This window comes from Aspergillus pseudonomiae, assembly GCF_009193645.1.
Source record: "Aspergillus pseudonomiae strain CBS 119388 unplaced genomic scaffold BDV37scaffold_76, whole genome shotgun sequence".
Taxonomy (NCBI): Eukaryota; Fungi; Ascomycota; class Eurotiomycetes; order Eurotiales; family Aspergillaceae; genus Aspergillus; species Aspergillus pseudonomiae.
Window position 1 is genome coordinate 92,899 of NW_022476068.1, and position 19,686 is coordinate 112,584.

Here is a 19,686-nt window from a genome sequence, read left to right on the forward strand (position 1 = left end):
GGGTTTGTTCAATACAGAATGCAAAGGACTGAATCGAGAGGCGGGGGTTTAAGAGGAAGAATAAATAAGAGAGACAGAACTGCACGGGACAAGGGCAAGCACTGATATATGTGAATATCTATGATAGATTCTATGTGCAGAAAGAAGGTTAATTACAACGCATGACGCTTACTGTACAGAGTATAAACGAAGGGGCATCAGTTTCAGTACTTGCCGTGCAGGGGCAGATCCCGCGAGCTCTGCCCGACCCAGATTTGAAAGTCGCCGTCCGGCATGACCCAATTCTGTTGGCGAGCACTCCAGTAACTGAGATCCTTGCGGTTTAGAGTCATTGCAACCGTCTTCTTCTCGCCCGGCTGTAGGGCAACCTTGGTGAAGTTACGCAGAACCCTGTCCGGAAATTCGACCCGTTCTTTATCGCGCACAAAGGTCACCCTCTCCCCCTTGTCGTCCACTGGCACCTCTACCAAGTCGCCGTCTTCCACCACGTCCGATGGGAATGACACGTAGGCTTGGACCACGGTCTGACCAGCGCGGGTGCCTGTGTTAGCGACTTGCACTTGCACTTTAGCCATTTCTTCATATAGTGACGGATTTCCACCAAGGCCGCCTCCTGCTTCGGACGGCTGTTGTGGTAAGTTGTAACCGTCGGGATAGTGTGTATAATTTGCTGCGGCCGTGCCGTCCAGAGATGGAAGATACGAGTAGATATACTTGGCCAGCGCATGGAAACCTTCCGGGAAAAGCACGTTTTCGTTTACGGGTGGATGAGTATCATACTTTGGCGGGGAAGCGTGGTCTTGCGGTCGCGACTTTGGCAGTCGGGACTTCCATTGCATCGACTTAACGGACAGCCTCGACAGCTCGAAAGTGGTGTAGGAGAGACCGAAGCCGAACTCATATCGTGGCGTAATGTTAAATTTGTCGAAGTACCGGTAGTCAATGTACAGTGCGTCTAAGAAGTCAACTTGCGGCACCGTCGCATTGTTCTCATATAGCACCTGTGCCCCTGGCCCGTAGTCCTCCAGGCTCTTTCCAACCGTATACGGTAGTCGTCCGCTCGCGTCAACGTCGCCAAACAGAACATCCACGAGTGCATTGCCGCTTTCTTGACCGGGCAGATGGGCAAAGAGCACCGCATCCACGCCTGGGAGATCAATCCATGACTCCACGACGACCGGACCAACGGCGTGAATAACCACCACGGTCGGGCCTCGACAGTTTTTAGCCACAGCTTGAATCAGGGTGTCGCCTCCCTTCTGCAAGAATAAATCATTCCGATCACCGTGAATTCCCCCAGCAGAGATATATCCCTCGCCGGAGTTTGCGTTGGCAAACACCAGGCACAAGTCCTTATCTTGGACATCCACTGGCATCACCATATTCTGCAGATATGGAGTTATGTCGACGTCGGCTTCCCAGGCATCCTGCAAAGCCTCCAGGGGACTCACAAGGAAAGGAAATTCCACAGTCCCACTGCCCCAACCCGACGCCAATGTCCCCTGACTGCATCCACGATCGGGGCACGCATTCGGTCCTAAGGCCGGGCCAGCATCGTCACCATAGATCCCAATGCGATAAGGACTCGGTGGGCTACGGGACAGCGGCAGGGTGTTGTTGTTGTTCTTCACGAGGACGATGCCTTCTGCTGCTACTTTTCTTGCGATCTCCCCGTGTCCTGCGCCAGCATCCACGTACTTGTTAACAACACCCCATCCCCCATCCAGATCGTTTGCCTCGGCGCTAGCGTGTTGCCACCAACCGGTCTGGTCATCCGTCCAGGAGGAAAAGTTGGGACCGCCCTCACCGTCTGGCGGTGGCCGTTCCCATTGGTCCTGTCCGAGATGGTACCATGCCGCCACGATACGGGTCACCATGTCATTCAATCGCTCCATGGGGACGGACATGTTCAACACAGCACGCGTCAGTTCGCTGCCCCACAGGGACTTTCCGTCCGCCCAGTGCAAGCCGTCGCCGGGCATGCTCATGTCGAGCCCACCCAAAGCACTGTTGATACCCGATCGCTGAGCCAGCCAGTCGGACTGCACAAACCCCTGGAACCCCAGCTCGTCCTTGAGGATACCGTTCAGGAGTTTGCTGTTTTCGCAGGCGTGGCTGTTGTTCACCATCTGGTATGCGCACATGACGCTGGCCACATCCGCGCGGATACTCTCCGCAAAAGGCCAAGCAAACACCTCGTGCAAGGCACGATCGCCCACGTTCGATGAAAGCGCGGTCGGAATTCCCCACTCAAAGGGTTGTCGAAAGTGTTCCTGCTCGTTCATCACGAAGTGTTTGGCGGTAGCCATGACGCCGTTACTCTGAATGCCCTTGATCGTCTCCGCCGCAGCAACTCCTTGCAGCACGGGGTCAGAACCGAAAGCCTCCCAGTTTCGTCCACCTGCGGGCATCATTCCGAGAGGTCCCATTGACGGTCCGAGAAGGACATTGACGCCCTTCAAGCGTGCCTCCAGCCCTAGCGCAATCCCTCGTTCCCGGATTAGGTCGCGATTCCAGGTGGCTCCCGTAGTCAAACCAGGAGGAAAGGCTGAGATGTGATCTGCGTATCGTATACCCATCGGACCGTCTTGTAAACACAGAGACGGGAAGTGAACGGATTCAGCCGGCCCTACGCATGTAAGTAAACGGTTGCGCACACAAGGGCATACAACAGACATACCAGTATTACCCACACAGAGGCCCATTTTCCAACCGGTCCCAGTCGTGATATTGACTTTCTCAATGAGTGTCATGCTCCCAACCAACAACGCCGCTTTCTGATAATCCGTTTCCCATTCCTTTAAGGTCCCGCCCCGTGGAGTAGGAAACCATGATTCCGCCGGAATCATTGACTGTGACTTGTCAGCACACCCCACCTTATCCCCGCGATTCTTTTATAGACGACAGTAAGACAACGTACATAATCCAAGTCTTCCCCAGCCCGCCTCGATCTCGCAAGGCTCAGGAATATCAACACCAGGAGGACCAAGACCACCACAACACCAATGAATATGCGCCACCAATATCTCGAGTAATAGACCGTCCGCCAACCTGTCCGACGACCGCCTGTCCGTTGTAGTAACCCCTGCCTCTGCCCCCTTTTCATCCCGTATCCGTCCGAATCGTCGTCATCGTCATCCTCGACGTCATACTGTCGACTTGCCGAGAGTAGCTCCTGCTCTGCCTCGGTTATACTGTCTAGGTACGCTTCGACGTCGCCAGACTTTCGCACGACGGGCACATAGGCGGTCGTTGCATTACTGCGGGCTCCGTTGCGGTCTACACGACGGAGTTTAATGTCGGAGTCATCCTCGCCATCAGATGGGTCGGAGAGGGGAAGGGAGTCGGCGTCCGAGCCGTAATCTTTGTTGTTGAACTCTTCGGGGATCGATTCGTGCAACGGAGTGTACCGCTGAGAGCTCTTGGCGGATGATGGTGTGTCCCGGAAAGGGGGAGGCGGCATGATGTTTACGCGCGAGGAAGCATGGAGAAACGAGTGTAGGAAGAAAAAAGGAAGCCAGCGTTAACCAGTCGTCGGTGCTTCACCTCCACATGTTCGAGGAAAAGGAGAAACGGCGTGCAGTGTGTGCCACCAGAAATAGTAATGATTGTTCATTGCCGCCAAACGGGCCAGACCCGGAATGGGCCAATCAGAGGGCGGACATGTCGGAGCTTACGCCATGAGGGCCGATCCGCTTGGTTCGTTTGATTGCGATGTGTAATTTTATTCGACGAAGATGTCCGGTATTCTTGTGGACAGCATCAGGAAGGTATCAGGGAAAAGAAGAAGAGAAAAGCCGGGGAAAGCAGTTGCAAGCGTCGCAGACATCACGCTTACTCGTTTGGGCCATCCGCAGCCTTAACTCGTTTTGTCCTAGTGTGGGCGAATTAGGTCTGGTGCATGTTGGACCCTGAATACTAACAACAACTACTATGCCCATTGCATTTTAGACCGTCGTCGAACAACAGCTGGAGTTTTGTTCAAAAACAATTAATCCCGCTTTTCTTGCTGGTATTTATTCGCTGACCTTTCTTTCTTTTGGATAACATGGCAGTGTTGTTGTTGAGCGTCGGCCAACGCTTTGCGGAGCCCTCCTAGGATCATCCTCACGAGGCCTTTTTGCCTCTCATCTGGGGATCCTTAACCTGTTTAGTTTGTTCTTGGGCTTTCCTGATAGCTAGTTGTTAGGCTGTTCGGGTTCTATTCTCTGCCTGAGGCTCCTTGCCTCTTGCTATTGTTGAGCGCGCCGAGCTACAAGCGCTGTCTCTCCTTCGGCCTTCTGAAACTCAGCCACAGCAGGGGCGATAGCTGATCGCTTGCACGAGAGCTCAGCTTGACAAGAAAGCTTCAATTATCTTGTATGAATTGCTTAGATTGTTCGAACAGCCGAGTTGTACGGCCAGTCCAAGAACCTCAGCGATTCGAACAATCCACGTACTTCAAGCGGATCCTGGATGAGTACCCCTGACACACTGAGCATCATCCACCGTACCTGATGGAGACCATCCAATCTGATCAGCCGGCCACTGCAGCCAGACCCGTTGTTGCTCATTGAAGGGCCGGGAGATCTCGCCCATCACATGTTCTGGCCGGCCGTTACGGGATTTCCGATGAGCTCGGCGGGAACGTGTTGTCCGTTTGGAGTCTGCCCTTACCTTCATCGTCTATAAACAGGACATCTCACGGAAAAGGGCTGGAGAGGAGGAATGTTGTGAACCAGGTCCAAGGCTTGGAAAGGATTACATGTAGAATAGCCAATAGAGATCGCCGGTGTGATCATTGGTGTGTGGTGACAGTTTGCGATCTTATATGTATAAATCAGCAGCAAGCGTTCACGTATAACATGCTATTAACTTCCAATCCGGGAAATAAGCACAGAGCGAGCGGGATACACGATCATTCTCTGATGACGCCTGAGCTTTGACACGGTATTCAACTTATGCTTAGGGCTTGATGGTGGGGTTGCCGGATATGGAATTTATTCGTATTCGGGCCCTTTCTCGCGAAGGCCCGCTTCGACCCAAGGAGATGTATAGTATCCAAGTGACAAGAAGATGGGTCTGTGGGAAAATAATTCCATAATATGTATGAGGTCAGGGGTGGTATCGATCATTCTCAGGCAGACGTATTCGAGCATAAATAAGCCCCCCTTATCCCATGAAGAATGCTTCAACCATCATGTTTCACCTCGTCGCTCTGATCCTGGCAGCTTCCCAGCTAATCACCGCGCTAGAATGCAAATGCGCAAATGATCCCTCTCTCCATATATCCGAATGGAACGAGTCTCGCAGGTAATACCCGGGCCGGGGAGAAGGGCTGTTCAATTGGAAACTATCCCCCGTATGTCGTGAACGCAACGGAGGCTGGTCATGTGCAGGCTGCGCTGAAGTTTGCACGGCGGTGGAACTTGCGGTTGAATATCAAAAACACTGGACATGGTTTTGAAAGAAGGTACGTTTATTGTAGTCTGTACATTGGGATATTCTATTTTGATGTCTTTCCTTGCTGTTTGATTCAGGTTGGCTAACTTGACTTACTTCTAGCACGGCCCATGGAAGCTTGTCGTGCGTGAGGCCCATCCATTCAATGAGAGAACAACACCTGGTTAACGTTTTTGTAGCATCTGGACTCATAACCTGAAACAAATCCAATTCCATGAGACGTTCCAGCCTCAGCCATGCGAGACTCAAACAGGGGTAAACGAAAGTCAAATGACAGTCACCCTCGGCGCAGGTGTACAAGATGGAGAGCTATTTAAAGCAATGGTGAAGCACAACGCCATCGCGGTGGGCGGAACCAATGCTGCAAGATAAACTGCTAGTGCCCCGAATCCAAGCTCACAAGAATGAATAGGATGTTGGTGTCGTGGGATGGGCGACGGGTGGTGGCCATGGCCTGGCCACCGGCAACTATGGCATGGGAGCAGACAATATCATCGAGGCCGTCATGGTAACACCCAGAGGCGAATTGGTAACGGCCAATGCTTGTCAGAACAAAGATCTCTTCTGGGCCATCCGCGGAGGCGGTGGAGGGACATTTGGGGTTATACTAAGTGTTACCTTGAAAGCGTACCCAATGCCATCGGTGATCCTCGTCGATCTGTCAATGTCAGCCAAGAGTGGAACTCGTCCTTCGAGCTAGTATAGATTTGTTGCCCGGGCCCACGGGTACTTGGACCTCCTGCAAGATGCCGGCGTTCATAAGTACTATTCGATGGGTGGAGGATCCCTGGCACTGCAGGGTGCTTTGCTCCTATATGACGCCGATAATAGAACAGTGGGGGACCTTCTTGCACCTATGCGAAAGTTCTTTGAGGCTTCCAATGAAACAGCTACGTCGAGCCTCACGCCGGTTGCCACATTGCCATGGTATGAACTTGTCAAGATGATGCCCGCTATCGAATCAGTAGGCACGAAGCAAAGCGCCAGAACATTGCGGTTCATCCCACGGAGGGTAGTCAAGAATGATATTGAATTATTTGCGGAGACTCTAGAGGCGATCACCTTGGGGCCTCTGAATGTGAGTATTGCTTTCACTCCCCCTTTTTTTTTTTTTTTTTTTTTTTTTTTTTTTTCCCCTTTTTTTTTTTTTTTTTTTTTTTTTTTTTTTTTTTTTTTTTTTTTTTTTTTTTTTTTTCAAGACTTCCAGCTGAGATGACAACCACATGGGATGGAGTCTCGACTCCTTCGATTTCCGGAACCATGACCGGTAGCAGGATGCCCGTTGACAATGCACTTAACCCTGCCTGGAGAGACGCTGTTGTGCATATCATCACATCGCAAAGCTGGGACGAATCCCTACCTACCGCTGTGGCTGACCAGGTAATTCACAATATGACCTGCCAGAAAGGCTATGCATTGCGACAGCTTGCGCCTGATACGGGTGCTTACTTCAATGAGGTGAGACTGCAAGGAGTCTGTCTACTTGAGTATGCATTCGTCGCTGATGAGTATATTTCTTATGTAGTAGGCCAACGCAAACGAGCCAAATTGGCAGTGGTCCTTTTTCGGCTCTGGCTATGCTAGACTTCAAGCGATTAAGCAGAAGTATGATCCAGAGGGTCTGCTCTAGTGTCGTCAGTGTGTTGGGAGCGAGGCATGGACGGAACAGGAGGATGGGAGGCTTTGCCGTGGGTTTTAAAAGGGTCAGGTTGGAAGGGTGACTTTAAAAGTTGTTCTGATTTATCCTCATCGTTGACTATACATTTTATCTGCTGTGTTAGCGGTGGATCGTACTATCATAATCGTGACGCTATAGAGGTACATAGCTTAGTTCAACAGCCCCTAAACAACAAGGCCCGAAAATGCTGTTATGATAAATGCAAGTACGCTAGCTAGTATGTGTACTAAGTTATTATCCCAATCGTTCAGACTACTTGCCATTTCTCATGTCCAGCTGCTCCTTCTCATATTGTTCAAGTTAATTTATGATTGAACTAGGCCCTAAAACCATCATACTGATAGGCCCCAGAAAGGGCATGACTAACAACACTGATGCACAAAACCTTGATGCTTGTTTGGAACTAGACAAAGGAAATTAAGAAATCAAATGCTCCATGGTATAATCATACAAATCATAACGCAATTACAGCTTGGACACCTGGCCCGCTGACGAGATCTCGTTGTACAGCAAGCTGGTCAAGAAATCCGCGTAATCCTCGCCAGTCACCTGGCCGGCGAAGTAGCGGGCTGCCAGCTGGTACTTGTTGCCCTTGGGGCCCTTCTCCGCCAGGCTGTCGGCCTGCTCCTTCAACAAGCGCAGCGCATAGGCCTTGTCGACCTTCTTGCCCTCGGACGTGGTGACGCCGTGGTGGGTCCATTGCCAGAGCTGACTGCGAGACACTTCGGCGGTGGCAGCGTCCTCCTATTCGGGGTTAGTCTGATATTCCTTGAGAGCCTGCAGAGAAGGGGAAGGAAACGCACCATCAGGTAGTTGATCGGAATACATCCGACTCCACGGAGCCAGCCCTCCATGTACGAAAGACCGATGTTCAGGTTCTTCCGGATGCCCTCCTCGGTGATCTTGCCGGGCACGTTGGTGTTCAAGAGATCGTTGGCGGTGACATGAGCGTCCTCGCGGCGCACGAAGAGCTGGTTGGGAGTGGGCATGTGCTTGTTGAATACTTCGGAGGCGATCGCGGCGAGAGCCGGGTGCGCTACCCAGGTACCGTCGTGGCCAGCACGAACCTCACGCAGCTTATCGGCGCGCACGCTCTCCATAGCCTTGTCGTTGGCAGCCTGGTTGTCCTTGATGGGGATCTGAGCGGCCATACCACCCTGTTTCAATTAGCATGCTTCGCACATAGATGATCGTTACTAGGGATGCTTACCATAGCGTGAACACCACGACGGTGGCAGGTCTTGATCAACAGTCTCACATAGGCATCCATGAAAGGCACAGTCATGGTAACGTCCGAGCGATCGGGAAGGACAAAGTTGGGGTGCTTGCGGAATTTCTTGATGAAGGAGAAGATGTAGTCCCAGCGACCGCAGTTCAGTCCGGAGCTGTGTTCACGGAGTTCGTAGATGATCTCGTCCATCTCGAAGGCAGCGCTGATGGTCTCGATCAAGACAGTACCACGGATGGTTCCGCGAGGCATGCCGATGTAGTCCTGAGCCAGGTTGAAGACGTCGTTCCACAGTCTGGCCTCCAGGTGGGACTCCATCTTGGGAAGATAGAAGTACGGTCCGAACCCGCGAGCCACCAGCTCCTTGGCGTTGTGGAAGAAGTAGAGACCGAAATCGAACAAACTACCGGAGATCGGCTCTCCGTTGACGGTGAAGTGCTTCTCGTCCAGGTGCCAGCCACGGGCACGGGCGATCAAAGTGGGGAGAGTGCGGTCGGTGCGCAGCTTGTATTCCTTGTTGCCCTGCTTGAAGTCGATCTGGCGACGGATAGCATCGTACAGGTTGACCTGACCGTTAATCATGTTCTCCCAGGTTGGGGCGCTGGAGTCTATTTCCACCGTCAGCGTGGCTTCCACCAAGACCTCCCCGCGAAGAACATACCCTCAAAATCCGCCATGTAGGTCCAAACGTCGGCGTTCAGCGCATTCACCACCATCTTGCGGTCCGTTGGGCCGGTAATTTCCACGCGACGGTCGACGAGACCGGGCGCGGGAGGAGCACCCTTCCAGGCGTCATTCTCACGGATGTGCTTAGTCTCGGGGAGGAAGTCGAGGAGGTTACCCTTGTCGAGCTCAGCCTGGCGATCGATGCGGCGCTGGAGAAGAGCTTTACGGGTTGGGTTGAAGGTACGGTGGAGGATAGCCAGGAAGGTGCAGGCTTCCTTAGTGAGGATCTTGCGGGCATCGTTGGGGATAGCGCCCAGGATGGCGACATCCTTGAGCTGCACGTCGATTTGGCTCATGATGGTAATCCTTGTTCTTGTTTTCGTTTATAGCTAACGAACAAGTGTACGAAGACAAATTGGAAACAGACAAAGAGAAACAAGAAGCGTCCGAGGTACGACCAACGGGTATATAAGTACAATCGGCTGGAGCAATGGAGCATACGTCAGGACCATGGACAACCGCGGCTAGATGGGAACTCTGGGTTCAACCTGATAGGCAGGAGCTCCAATTGGAACGGTAACGCAGCGTATTGTATTTCAGCATGCTCCAGTCTCTCTGGAGTGCCCATTCAATGGTGAATGGACCTACGATAGGCCCGGAACCAGTCACTGGCCACCGTCGCATTCGATATCGGCCAGGATGAGCGGAAACTTCCTAATCGGGATGCCGTTTGGAGAGCTGCCAGCTGCATCCCGTGACTTTGCCGCGGAGAGTCGGTATGGGTCCCGGTAATACCGATACACGACCAGAGCTGTCTGACAGTGTCTGTCGCTCTCGGCCGATAATTCCCCACGTCCGTTTCGATCCCCTCACCCGGGGGCCGCCGTATACCGATAAGCTCTTTATCGATATTAGAACACAAGATGACTACTACTCTATACTTATATCCGCCTCGCTACTGCGACCGGCCAGAATCTACGGGATGTGCCAATTCTATGGCTTCCTTAGCTATCAGTCCTTACCGAGTCCAGTCGATCATGACCACGACCGTACGGTTTGGTACTGTTCTCCAGGCGACTCACTTCCAGCGCGCAGGAACTACCGAGGGAAAAAGATAATAAACTCCCCGCACATCCGAGTCTTCCACTCACAACCGCGGCCCTCCCGAACGTCACCCATGATTTGTTGCAACCACGAAAAGCAAGGCTTGCCTCAGGCTACCGATTGATTCCGATGTGGTCGCGCTACGATAAGATAACCTAATTGCACCAACCTTATAGGACGGAGTCGCGGCATGAAAATATATCTTTCGGTTCGGTCTCCCAACGCAATGGATAACTTGACTACAACCAGACCAGAAGTCAAGGCTCAGGTGACAGGAAGTAGTCCTCAACTATACTACCATACTACCATACTACAGAGTAACCTGCGTTTGGGACTGAAATTAATTGTTTGTCCCTTTCGCCCAACGTGAGAGAATGGCATGTGATCCTCTGAGCATGTGATGTAGCTTGTGAATCATCATCTTCACTCCCGGTTGTCGGGAGTCCAAGGATCGGGATGACACGGGCAGTCAACTACTGCTGTGCTCTGGTTGATCCAAAAGTCTACCCGAGAGTTCTGAGCACTGCAGAGCACAGACAACGCTAAAAATGAATTCATTGGTATCTAATAACTCTATGTCATATCCGCCAGCCGGGGCAAAGTCTAGACCGTTTCAATATATCGCCGCACCTCCCTAGAGCATGGTCAGTACACAACGAAGACTAGATGAATGCAAACATCCAAACATACCAATCAGTGACGGCTTCTTCCCACAGGCGCACTTCATGTTCCCGGGTGCCACCAAAATGGTCGACGAAAGCATCCCCAAACACCTCCCGTGCGACACTGCCCTCGCGCGTAAACGCGGCGACCGCTTCCTTGAGGGACTTGGCCAGACGCACCCCCTGGTCGCTACCACCCCCCATCTCCTCACCTTTAGATAGCGGGGGTACAGGGATCTCCAGCTTCTTCTCCACGCCCCGCCATCCCAATGCGACAATAGCCGCCATGACATAATGCGGATTGGCATCTGCTCCAGGAACTCGCACTTCTAACCGGGTGGCCTTGGGGCTACCTGTCGGCGGTGTAATCAATCGAATAGAGGCCGCCCGATGCTCCAGGCCCCACGAAACCGTGACGGGGGCCCAGAAATTCTCCACCAGCCGTTTGTAGGAGTTGACGGTCGGCGCAAACATAGGCATAATATCCGGGAGACCCGTGAGAACGCCCGCTAAGAAATATCTGCCCAAGTCGGAAAGATGGGCGACATCGGGGTACGGTGGAGATGGGTCCGGGGTATCGCGCAGAAAAGCGTTCTTTCCATCACTGGTAATGAGCGAGATATGCATGTGGCCGCTATTACCAGGCAATCCCTGCCGGGGTTTTGCCATGAAAGTGGGTGTGATACCGTGCTTGGTTCCAATCGATTTGACAACATATCTGTGTCGCGGTTACTATGGGTCAAATCGATCCCATATTTGGCTTACTTGAATAGTCCTGCTTTGTCGGCCATCTCCCTGGCTTCTCCGAATTGTAGCGCCTAACAACGTCAACATTGGCGGGTCAAACCCCGGGTAGAGCACTCACAGCTTCAAACACCCCGGGTCCGCTTTCTGTATGCCATCCTTCAATGTCGCATTTAAATTGCTCGCACGCGTCGAAAATGCCGTAATAATAATCTTGGTTATGAATAGGGCGGGTCAAACTGTACCCGAACATTCCCTCGGTCAGGGAAGGTAATGCTTCAACGGGGTTCTCTCTCAAGAAGGTCGCTGTGGCAGACGCGCTGCGCTCGGGAGATGGATGGGATTCCGGTACACGAAATTGATAAAACTCATACTCCGCTGAGAGAAGTCAGCATGTCCATATCTCAGAGGAGGATGCGGCGAGTTTACGCACCCCCTGCCATCGCCTGATACCCGGCCGCCTCAGCCTTGCCGAGTGCGGTCTTGACCAGACCTCGAGGGCATGCACACACAGGCTCCCGAGTATCGGGATCGTGAAAGCTAACGAGGAAGAAAGGGACGTTGTTCTCCCAGGGAATGCGACGGAAGCTGCTCAGATCTGGAATGGCAACAATATCCCGATAACCGTTCTCCTTGTTACTAATGGCTAATTCCTTGAAGTACGTCTGATCCTGCATGTCCCACCCGAAGATCACTGAGCAGAATCCAAAGCCTTCCGACACGATCGAAAGGAACTTTTTCTTGGAGACAAGCTTCCCGCGAAGCATCCCATCGACATCCACACCGGCTAACTTGACACGAGTATCTTGCTGCAGGACCTCGGCGACATTGTCGAGTGTAACTTCGGGGGAGGCTATAGAGTTCATATTGGTGCTAGCAGTGAAGCGACGTCAGTTCGAATTTAGGATTGGAAATAGTTGGAAGGCATGAACCTACAAACAAGGGAGAATCACGGTTCAAGAAGGATGCAGGCGGAGCGAAGGAGCCACAGCGGGTCATCTGTTATCAGGCGCCTTATCGTCATGCGGATCAAATGACCCCCCAGGAGACAAACTGCGTCCTTCCTCCTTGTCCATCTTCATTTTAATAATGTTTGCTCGTATGGAGGGGCCTAGTACCGGAAAGCCTGGTTGGGACATTGCGCTCTTCAAATGCGTCGTCCTGGAAGAAAAATGAGGAGGAAGATGAGACCAGGAGAATCCTCTACTCTTCCGTCACTCGTTATCGGTTTATCTTTTAAGTCACTTGATGTCACTTGATTCCACGGTTTCCGCCGTAGCTTAGATAATAACGTGCCCCGCGTTTGGTGGTGTGTTGTCACCAACTGCTTCTTCAATTGATATAAACTTATCTTGTGCTAATTAATCTTGACTCATTCTTCTCAATTAACCATAGTCGGATTGGAACTTTTATCCCCAAGGTTATCACCCTGAACGTGAGTCTTACATCTTGCTTATGACATCATCCCAGAGTCCGTTCTTCCCGCCGAGGATAACCACTGATCATTGCTTGCGGGCAGGAATACGATACAATGGCTACTCCAGTAGGTCGTCTTCAAGGAAAGAATGCTATAATTACTGGTGCTGCAGGGTGAGTTCCATAGAGGCAATTCCTTGCAGCAACATGCTAAAATGGCGTAGAGGGATCGGCCTCGAGACTAGCATCCTCTTCGCCCGCGAAGGTGCCAATGTCCTCATGGCCGATATATCTGCCCCTGCCCTTGAGAAAGCTCTCGCCAAAGTGAAGGAGGTTGTCCCCAATGCCTCCCGAGTCGAAACCTTTAAATGCGATGTTTCCAAGGAGTCCGAGGTACAAGCGATGGTAGAGTCTCAAGACAGCTGGGGCGGAACCGACGTGATCTTCAATAACGCTGGTATCATGCACGCTGACGATGCCGACGCCGTGGACACACCGGAGAAGATCTGGGATTTGACACAGAATATCAACGTGAAGGGAGTGTGGTTTGGATGCAAGCATGCCGTGCTTAGTCTCCGTCGTCATAAGAAGACTAAGGGTAGCATCATCAACACTGCTAGTGTAGTTGCCTTGGTGGGTAGTGCCACTCCTCAGCTGGCTTACACTGCCAGCAAAGGTGCGGTGCTGGCCCTGACCCGTGAACTCGCCATTGTGCATGCTCGGGAGGGCTTCCGTTTCAATGCACTGTGCCCCGCCCCGCTAAAGTACGTTTTGCATTAGCATTGAGCTTGACTGATTATCATGCTGACGATGACAGTACCCCGCTCCTACAAGACTGGCTGGGTGATGATAAACCTAAGCGGTTCCGTCGTGAGGTGCACTTCCCGACTGGACGATTCGGCGAGGCCATTGAACAGGCGCACGCAGTGGTTTTCCTTGCCAGCGACGAAAGCAGCTTCGTCAACGGTCACGATTTTGTTGTTGACGGTGGAATGTCCAAGGTACGTGATTTTCACATTAGGAACTTGCTGAGGAGGGTAGCTGATTGTATGATAGGCATACGTCACCCCCGAGGGACCAGCCACCCCGGCCCCTAAGAACTTGGGCCACTAAATCCGCATGTTTATGCTTATACCACGATTGTCGATGAATGTCTTTATTGTCTCAAGGCAGATGCAATAGAAGATCTATTTTAATACCTTCAGCCAGCCCCCAATGTAGCAGATATCGTCCATTCCGGACCCCATGAAGTCGAACTTACCTGCCGCTAGCCTGCTCGGTCATCCTAACCCATACCAGAGCACTACGAAGCCTAAATTTTATGTCCCAGGTCGTGGTGATACGTTTCATAATACAGACCTAGTACGTGCATTAAACGGTCGTGCAGCCCCTTGCCACAAAAAAAAAACTGTTTGATTATATGGATTTGAGATCAAATTAGGTATTATCATTCAACTCAATCTGAAATGTGGCACCTTTGTTACCTTTCTACTTGTATTCTCAAGCTGAGTGACGTCCGGGATTTATGCGACCTCGGCTTCGACAATCATCTCATACTCCTGAGGATCAGGCCAAAAGTTGATAATTTTGAAGCCAGCATTGGCCAACAGCTTCTCCCACGCGCCTTGCGTCCGCTCGGAAGCTGACAGCAACGACATCATCTCCACGTCCATTGTGGTTTGGCTGAGGCTTGCTCCTATCGGCGGAAGAACGATGTCGTAGATGAGGAGCTTGGAGTAGCCCTTTACCATTGCGTTTCTGGTGTTCACGAGCAGTTGCTTCGCTTTCTCGTCCGGCCAGTCATGGAGAACGGCGTGCAGAAAGTAAGCACGGCTCCCTGCGGTTCTGGTATCAGTAGGCAGACTGCATTTCTGGTCCGGAGTGTCTCACCTGTCACAGGCTGCGGTAAGAAAAAGTCATGAGCCATAGCTGTGATCTTCTCATCGAGCCGAACATTGGCAATCACCTCGGGAAGATCTTGCAAAACGAGCGATCCAGCAGGGATATCTGGATGCTTGGCAAGAACGTGGGAAATGTCCGTCCCAGTGTTTCCACCAAGATCAACCACGAATGGAGAGCCATCATCCAGCTTGGCACCTTCGAGCAGGGTGGTGGTGTCGTAAACCTTAGTCCATGGGGTCTTCCATGCTGTCCAGGCCTCCATATGGCCAGTGAAGGCTTCGAAATACGCGGGGCTTTTCTGCAATCGCCCAAAAAAGGTGAGACCGTCCGGATCAATGTCCGTGTAATTATTCAGATCAACGTCCGTAGGCTCCTTATAAGAGATCTTGGCCAGATAGGCCGGCAAGTTATGGCCGGCCGCAATATATTGATGTGTTCTGGCCAACACGTCAGGACAGCATCTAGACCGATGGCTGGACAGGCATGCTTACGCTGCTTGAAGCGAGGCACGAACCTTGGTGCTCTCATCACCGATAGCGTATGAGAACGCAGTCGGTTTGAATGTGTCTTCTGCGGTTTCCTCCACTACGTTGAAGGCTGCTAGCAACCGGAAGAGCCGCCCTGTACGCCTTCAGTGAGCCTTATGGAATTATGCTAGCATGCGGTTCAAGGCTTACGCAGCAGGTTTGTATCAACGGTGGGGGTGGTGAGCTCTACCAAGCTGTGGATCGACTTCTCACCCCCTCCAGCGTTTGTCCAGGACTTCCAAAGACCCACGTTAATGCATGTTTGCAGAGCGGCAAAGACAACAGGGTGTTCAAAGCAGAAGCCCCAGGCGCGCTCATAGGGTGTTTCCACTCGGGCAAGCAGTCGCCGTGCTGCAGCGCGCACTTGTAAGCGTTCCACTTCGCTGCCGCTATATGCCTCGGGTTTAACTGCATCTAGAGCAGCAATGGTTTCTAGGATCTGAGACCGCATATTGCACTTTCGGATTGGGATTTCGGGGTATCAGGGAAGGAATATATGACACCGTTGCACTAGGCCAGGCGGACGAGGTGGGCGACGGTATATAAGGGCCGACGGTGCCATTTGGCTAGCAGCGCTAGGGCCAAGTGTCGAATCTTGGATGAAGCCAGCGGGGTGAACCCCTCAGCACTAACGACCAATGGCCCACAAAAGTTCAAGATTTCTTGCGTCTGAGCCGTTAGTATGGAAAATAATTGGAAACCTTCGTCTCTGGACTAGGTTAAGAGAGTAGGCAGGATCATCATTTTGTACACTTCCGAGGACCGGCTCAGGTGCTAATGTACGCGGTTAAGCCCATTCAGGAAAGATCGCTGCATATCTGGGCCACGCCACCACCAGTCTAGGCACCGATAGCAACATGCAGGGGGTCAGTTCGCCGGATCGTCTGGGCCGCGCACTGTCACTCGGGTCCTGAGTAATTATGTCCATCCTGCAACACTACGGGGCACTTATACCGATTTCTTGGCGTTCTTTGGCTTTAGATCGGCAACAGAAAACGATATCGCTTGAAGTACAGGTCATATCCCCTTTCATACTAATACATTAGAGGTCACCATGCTCAGATCCTGGCGTACTTTGGTTGATGAGCAGTAGCAGCAAGATGGTGTCGCTCAATCTACAGGTCATAAACCCTTCCATACTAATACTACACGAATGGCTGCATCTTCTCATCTCGAGTAGGAAATTTTTTTTTTTCCCTCACTCACCTCAATGACCGTTCACTTTTCTTTGTGAATCTACTGTGGCCATCTTCGACATGAGCGCATACGGAGGTTTAGGGCCCATGACCAATGCGGTCCTTTGGGTAGAGGTCGTGATCTTTGCTGTCTTCGTAGGGCTAAGGCTCTATACGCGAAAACACATTCTGAATTCGATCGGCCTTGATGATTATATGGTCGTACTTGCATTGGTGAGAGACTTAACAGTAATACAAAGCTACTTGGGCGCAGGCTGACATGCGGCAGATACTTCACATCCTTTACACCATTTTTGTCAGCATAGGAACCCACTACGGCGTCGGGCAACTGTTTGCGGATGTCGGCGATCCAGTTACCTATTCCAAAGCCACCATGTATGAAGTGTTCAGCCAGGTGGCTGGTATCATGGTCATTGGTGTTGGCAAATGGGCTGTCGGCACTTTCCTCCTACGAATTGTGCGAAATAAAATTCAGATTTGGTTTATCTGGGGTTGTCTTGCGATCACCACTATTATCACACTGTTCGCCAGCATTACCGTTGTGATTCAGTGTTTTCCAGTCCAAAAGACTTGGAACCCAACTCTGGAAGGAACATGTTGGCTCGACTTTTCCAAGGTGGGCTACACGGTTGGATGTGAGTGCTGCATGACCTTGGCCCTAGCGTGGGTTCATGAATGAAAAAGCCTGACTTGTTTTCAGCGTGGTTCGTCGCTGCCGATTTCTCCTTTGCGATCCTTCCATGGTTCATTGTCTGGGATCTTAACATGAAGCAAAAGGAGAAGATCACCGTTGCCTGCGGTCTCAGTCTTGGAATCTTGTAAGCTTGGAAGCCCCGCTGCTTTGGACCAACGTCTGACGTGAAGACTCCAGCGCTGGAGTATGTGGTATCGTGCGCACTGTAGCTCTGGCAGGCCTGAATGCATCTGAATACATATGTACGTTCTCTTCCTCCCCGGTCATGATGGTCGAGCTGACCCAACTCGAAGATGATACTGTACCAATGCTCATCTGGTCCGCAACCGAAAGTTGCGTCACGATCATGTGCTCGACGATTCCCGTCCTCCGTCCTCTCTACGTTCGCATTAGGTACGGCACCAAGGACGAAAGCAATTCTGGGAACAGTTCCTACAAACTGCCATTGTACGGCAGCGGTCGCAAGTACGGCAGACTTTCGAAATCCGGTCTTGACCCTTCCACCCTTGAAACGATCGGCGGTTCTCGCAGGACACCTGCTGGACACTATAACACCAGCAACGTTAGCAATGAGCATATCCTGGGGGACACTGCAGGCATCGCAAGAACAGACGAGGTTTCCGTCAGCTATGAGCAAGTTGAGAAAAAAGTCTAGGAAGCGGCTCACGCTGTCGAGTACGCCGATCGATGTCTACTTGTCAATTTGGGCCGGAAGGAGAGCGATCTGAACCAGGATGTCCGAGGGTCGAGTATGGGTGATTGGTGGAGGGGACTACTAACTAGAGTTATGGAAGAAACGTAGCTGATAACGACGATGTGTCCGTCTCCCCAGACAAGCTTCCGAAGGTCCACAGTAAATCCTTTGTCCTCGATCGATTTCCCAAGTTCATTGAATGGGGCGTGGATCCCCACTAGGGAATTTCTCCTAGGCTCGTGGTCATTTCCTCAAAAAAAGGAGAACGCAAAGGAATATTCTCCGTATCACTTCCAAATGACTGCGGAATAATCGGCAGAGGAGTATTTACCCGCCGATGCAGACTACCTCTTAGGCAAAACGAAGTTTCTTTTAGTCTATGCATCACAATCGGATTTACTATTCTCCCCCCTTCCCCAGTAGATCTATCACACGAAAATTCCCAAACAGTAACAAAGGTGACATGAGTACTCACACGACTCCATATATCTAGCCAACCCTGTGTAAAGTAGCACTCGATTGTCCACGGAACCATGATTCAAGCAGAAACTATCCATTAGTGGGGTGTGTGGCTTCCAAGCCGTCCCAAGGCCCAAGCCCGCGGAACGGCATTCTAAGTTCCAAGACACCATTTTTAGGTCTGTGGCTTACGGAGGAAGTGTTCCGGGGAAGCTATCTAAGGCTGAGAAAATAGTTCTATGGCTAGCTCGGGCCTGTCACAATGCACATTAGGGCTCGCTAGACTAAGCAAGGGGTACACAGGTGTGTGTGTGTGCCAACCGAGATTGATTAAGGGTAGATAGATATAAACTCCGAAGTATGTGTTCAAGTTTCAGGAGTTGTTCATATTAGGTTGGAGGGGGAAGTTTGAATCAGGCGTACTTTTGACGTGGGGGATAGAAATAACCACAATAAACATGAGGATATGAAGGGTAGCAGCCAAGAAATATGTCTCACTATAGAGTCGTATGCACACAACTCTTGCTTTTGATGTGTGTCAATGCAACTGTCGATCACATCCCACACCAACGTATTACTTGGTTGGTGTGTAGGGGTCAGAAGGCAACTTAGATTCTACATTTTCTAGTCGGATACACTAAAATTATTCAAAACTGGCGCCCCGGTCTTGTATCCTTTCATTGTTTTCCCAACCCTATGCCAAGAAAATACTAACCTCTTATGGAATACCCCGATCCTTGGTGAAGGTATTGTATCGTACTCATGCATATTATTACAGTAATATTATCATACTGTATGTTTTGCTAATACAAGACCCTATTGCCCTACACCTCCCTCCCTGGTGATGATCTGTCAATCATACTCGTTCTCCCAAAACAATCTAACGGCAGAATTAGCACCTAATCTTAGTACATCAAAGATAGAGGCCACCAATATAATAATAGCAACCGGTGAACTCACAGCGGCCCAGATGGCTGATTTTTGTTGACTGTCACGAACGTACAATTAGAAGGCTACGTACTTACAAACGCTTATTTGGGAGCGTGAAAGCACCCCTAAGGGTGGGAGGCCGCTGTTACGCCCGGGTATCCATCAAAAAACTCTGCGACCAGGTAGCTATCTTAGTTAAATACGACTTATCCCGATGACTATAATTCCCTAGTAATCGACGATGAATAGGTGACCGGAGGTCCGAAATGGGATAACAACGAATCGAGTATTAGTCCAAGGTCGAAAGGCCAGGCCAATTGAGTACGTATACTCAATTGTTAGAT

The 19,686-nt window shown here is 51.2% G+C and overlaps 7 protein-coding genes across 7 annotated transcripts; 3 read left to right on the forward strand and 4 right to left on the reverse strand.

Annotated features, from left to right (window-relative positions):
• Nucleotides 1-13: 13 nt before the first annotated feature.
• BDV37DRAFT_200464 (beta-glucosidase) lies at nucleotides 14-3,618 on the reverse strand. Its single transcript, XM_032079838.1, has 3 exons — nucleotides 2,921-3,618; nucleotides 2,681-2,852; nucleotides 14-2,629 (listed from the first exon to the last, which is right to left on the reverse strand). Exons 1-3 carry the CDS (start codon nucleotides 3,461-3,463, stop codon nucleotides 204-206), a joined length of 3,141 nt encoding a protein of 1,046 aa, XP_031937920.1. The 5' UTR covers nucleotides 3,464-3,618; the 3' UTR covers nucleotides 14-203.
• Nucleotides 3,619-5,249: 1,631 nt separating this feature from the next.
• Nucleotides 5,250-7,072, forward strand: BDV37DRAFT_274324 (uncharacterized protein; the record flags this gene model as incomplete). The annotated part of the gene is made up of 6 exons (XM_032085216.1): nucleotides 5,250-5,452; nucleotides 5,622-5,787; nucleotides 5,855-6,094; nucleotides 6,143-6,520; nucleotides 6,655-6,900; nucleotides 6,971-7,072. The coding sequence occupies 6 exons, from the start codon at nucleotides 5,250-5,252 to the stop codon at nucleotides 7,070-7,072; spliced, it is 1,335 nt and encodes a 444-aa protein (XP_031937921.1).
• A 233-nt stretch (nucleotides 7,073-7,305) lies between these two features.
• Nucleotides 7,306-9,581, reverse strand: BDV37DRAFT_200005 (malate synthase). Its single transcript, XM_032079833.1, has 4 exons — nucleotides 9,010-9,581; nucleotides 8,331-8,956; nucleotides 7,924-8,277; nucleotides 7,306-7,864 (listed from the first exon to the last, which is right to left on the reverse strand). The coding sequence occupies exons 1-4, from the start codon at nucleotides 9,368-9,370 to the stop codon at nucleotides 7,586-7,588; spliced, it is 1,620 nt and encodes a 539-aa protein (XP_031937922.1). The 5' UTR covers nucleotides 9,371-9,581; the 3' UTR covers nucleotides 7,306-7,585.
• A 900-nt stretch (nucleotides 9,582-10,481) lies between these two features.
• Nucleotides 10,482-12,684, reverse strand: BDV37DRAFT_200395 (glutamine synthetase family protein). Its single transcript, XM_032079837.1, has 5 exons — nucleotides 11,958-12,684; nucleotides 11,646-11,902; nucleotides 11,546-11,598; nucleotides 10,809-11,498; nucleotides 10,482-10,752 (listed from the first exon to the last, which is right to left on the reverse strand). Exons 1-5 carry the CDS (start codon nucleotides 12,388-12,390, stop codon nucleotides 10,722-10,724), a joined length of 1,464 nt encoding a protein of 487 aa, XP_031937923.1. The 5' UTR covers nucleotides 12,391-12,684; the 3' UTR covers nucleotides 10,482-10,721.
• Nucleotides 12,552-14,230, forward strand: BDV37DRAFT_200199 (putative short-chain dehydrogenase/reductase family protein). Its single transcript, XM_032079834.1, has 5 exons — nucleotides 12,552-12,959; nucleotides 13,044-13,114; nucleotides 13,165-13,704; nucleotides 13,758-13,941; nucleotides 13,997-14,230. Exons 2-5 carry the CDS (start codon nucleotides 13,056-13,058, stop codon nucleotides 14,051-14,053), a joined length of 840 nt encoding a protein of 279 aa, XP_031937924.1. The 5' UTR covers nucleotides 12,552-12,959; nucleotides 13,044-13,055; the 3' UTR covers nucleotides 14,054-14,230.
• Nucleotides 14,231-14,463: 233 nt separating this feature from the next.
• BDV37DRAFT_286481 (S-adenosyl-L-methionine-dependent methyltransferase) lies at nucleotides 14,464-15,820 on the reverse strand (the record flags this gene model as incomplete). The annotated part of the gene is made up of 4 exons (XM_032087926.1): nucleotides 14,464-14,777; nucleotides 14,831-15,279; nucleotides 15,334-15,463; nucleotides 15,520-15,820. 4 exons carry the CDS (start codon nucleotides 15,818-15,820, stop codon nucleotides 14,464-14,466), a joined length of 1,194 nt encoding a protein of 397 aa, XP_031937925.1.
• Nucleotides 15,821-15,944: 124 nt separating this feature from the next.
• Nucleotides 15,945-18,042, forward strand: BDV37DRAFT_200263 (uncharacterized protein). The gene is made up of 7 exons (XM_032079835.1): nucleotides 15,945-16,096; nucleotides 16,162-16,490; nucleotides 16,550-16,778; nucleotides 16,834-17,200; nucleotides 17,266-17,383; nucleotides 17,437-17,501; nucleotides 17,553-18,042. The coding sequence occupies exons 3-7, from the start codon at nucleotides 16,626-16,628 to the stop codon at nucleotides 17,912-17,914; spliced, it is 1,065 nt and encodes a 354-aa protein (XP_031937926.1). The 5' UTR covers nucleotides 15,945-16,096; nucleotides 16,162-16,490; nucleotides 16,550-16,625; the 3' UTR covers nucleotides 17,915-18,042.
• Nucleotides 18,043-19,686: the final 1,644 nt, after the last annotated feature.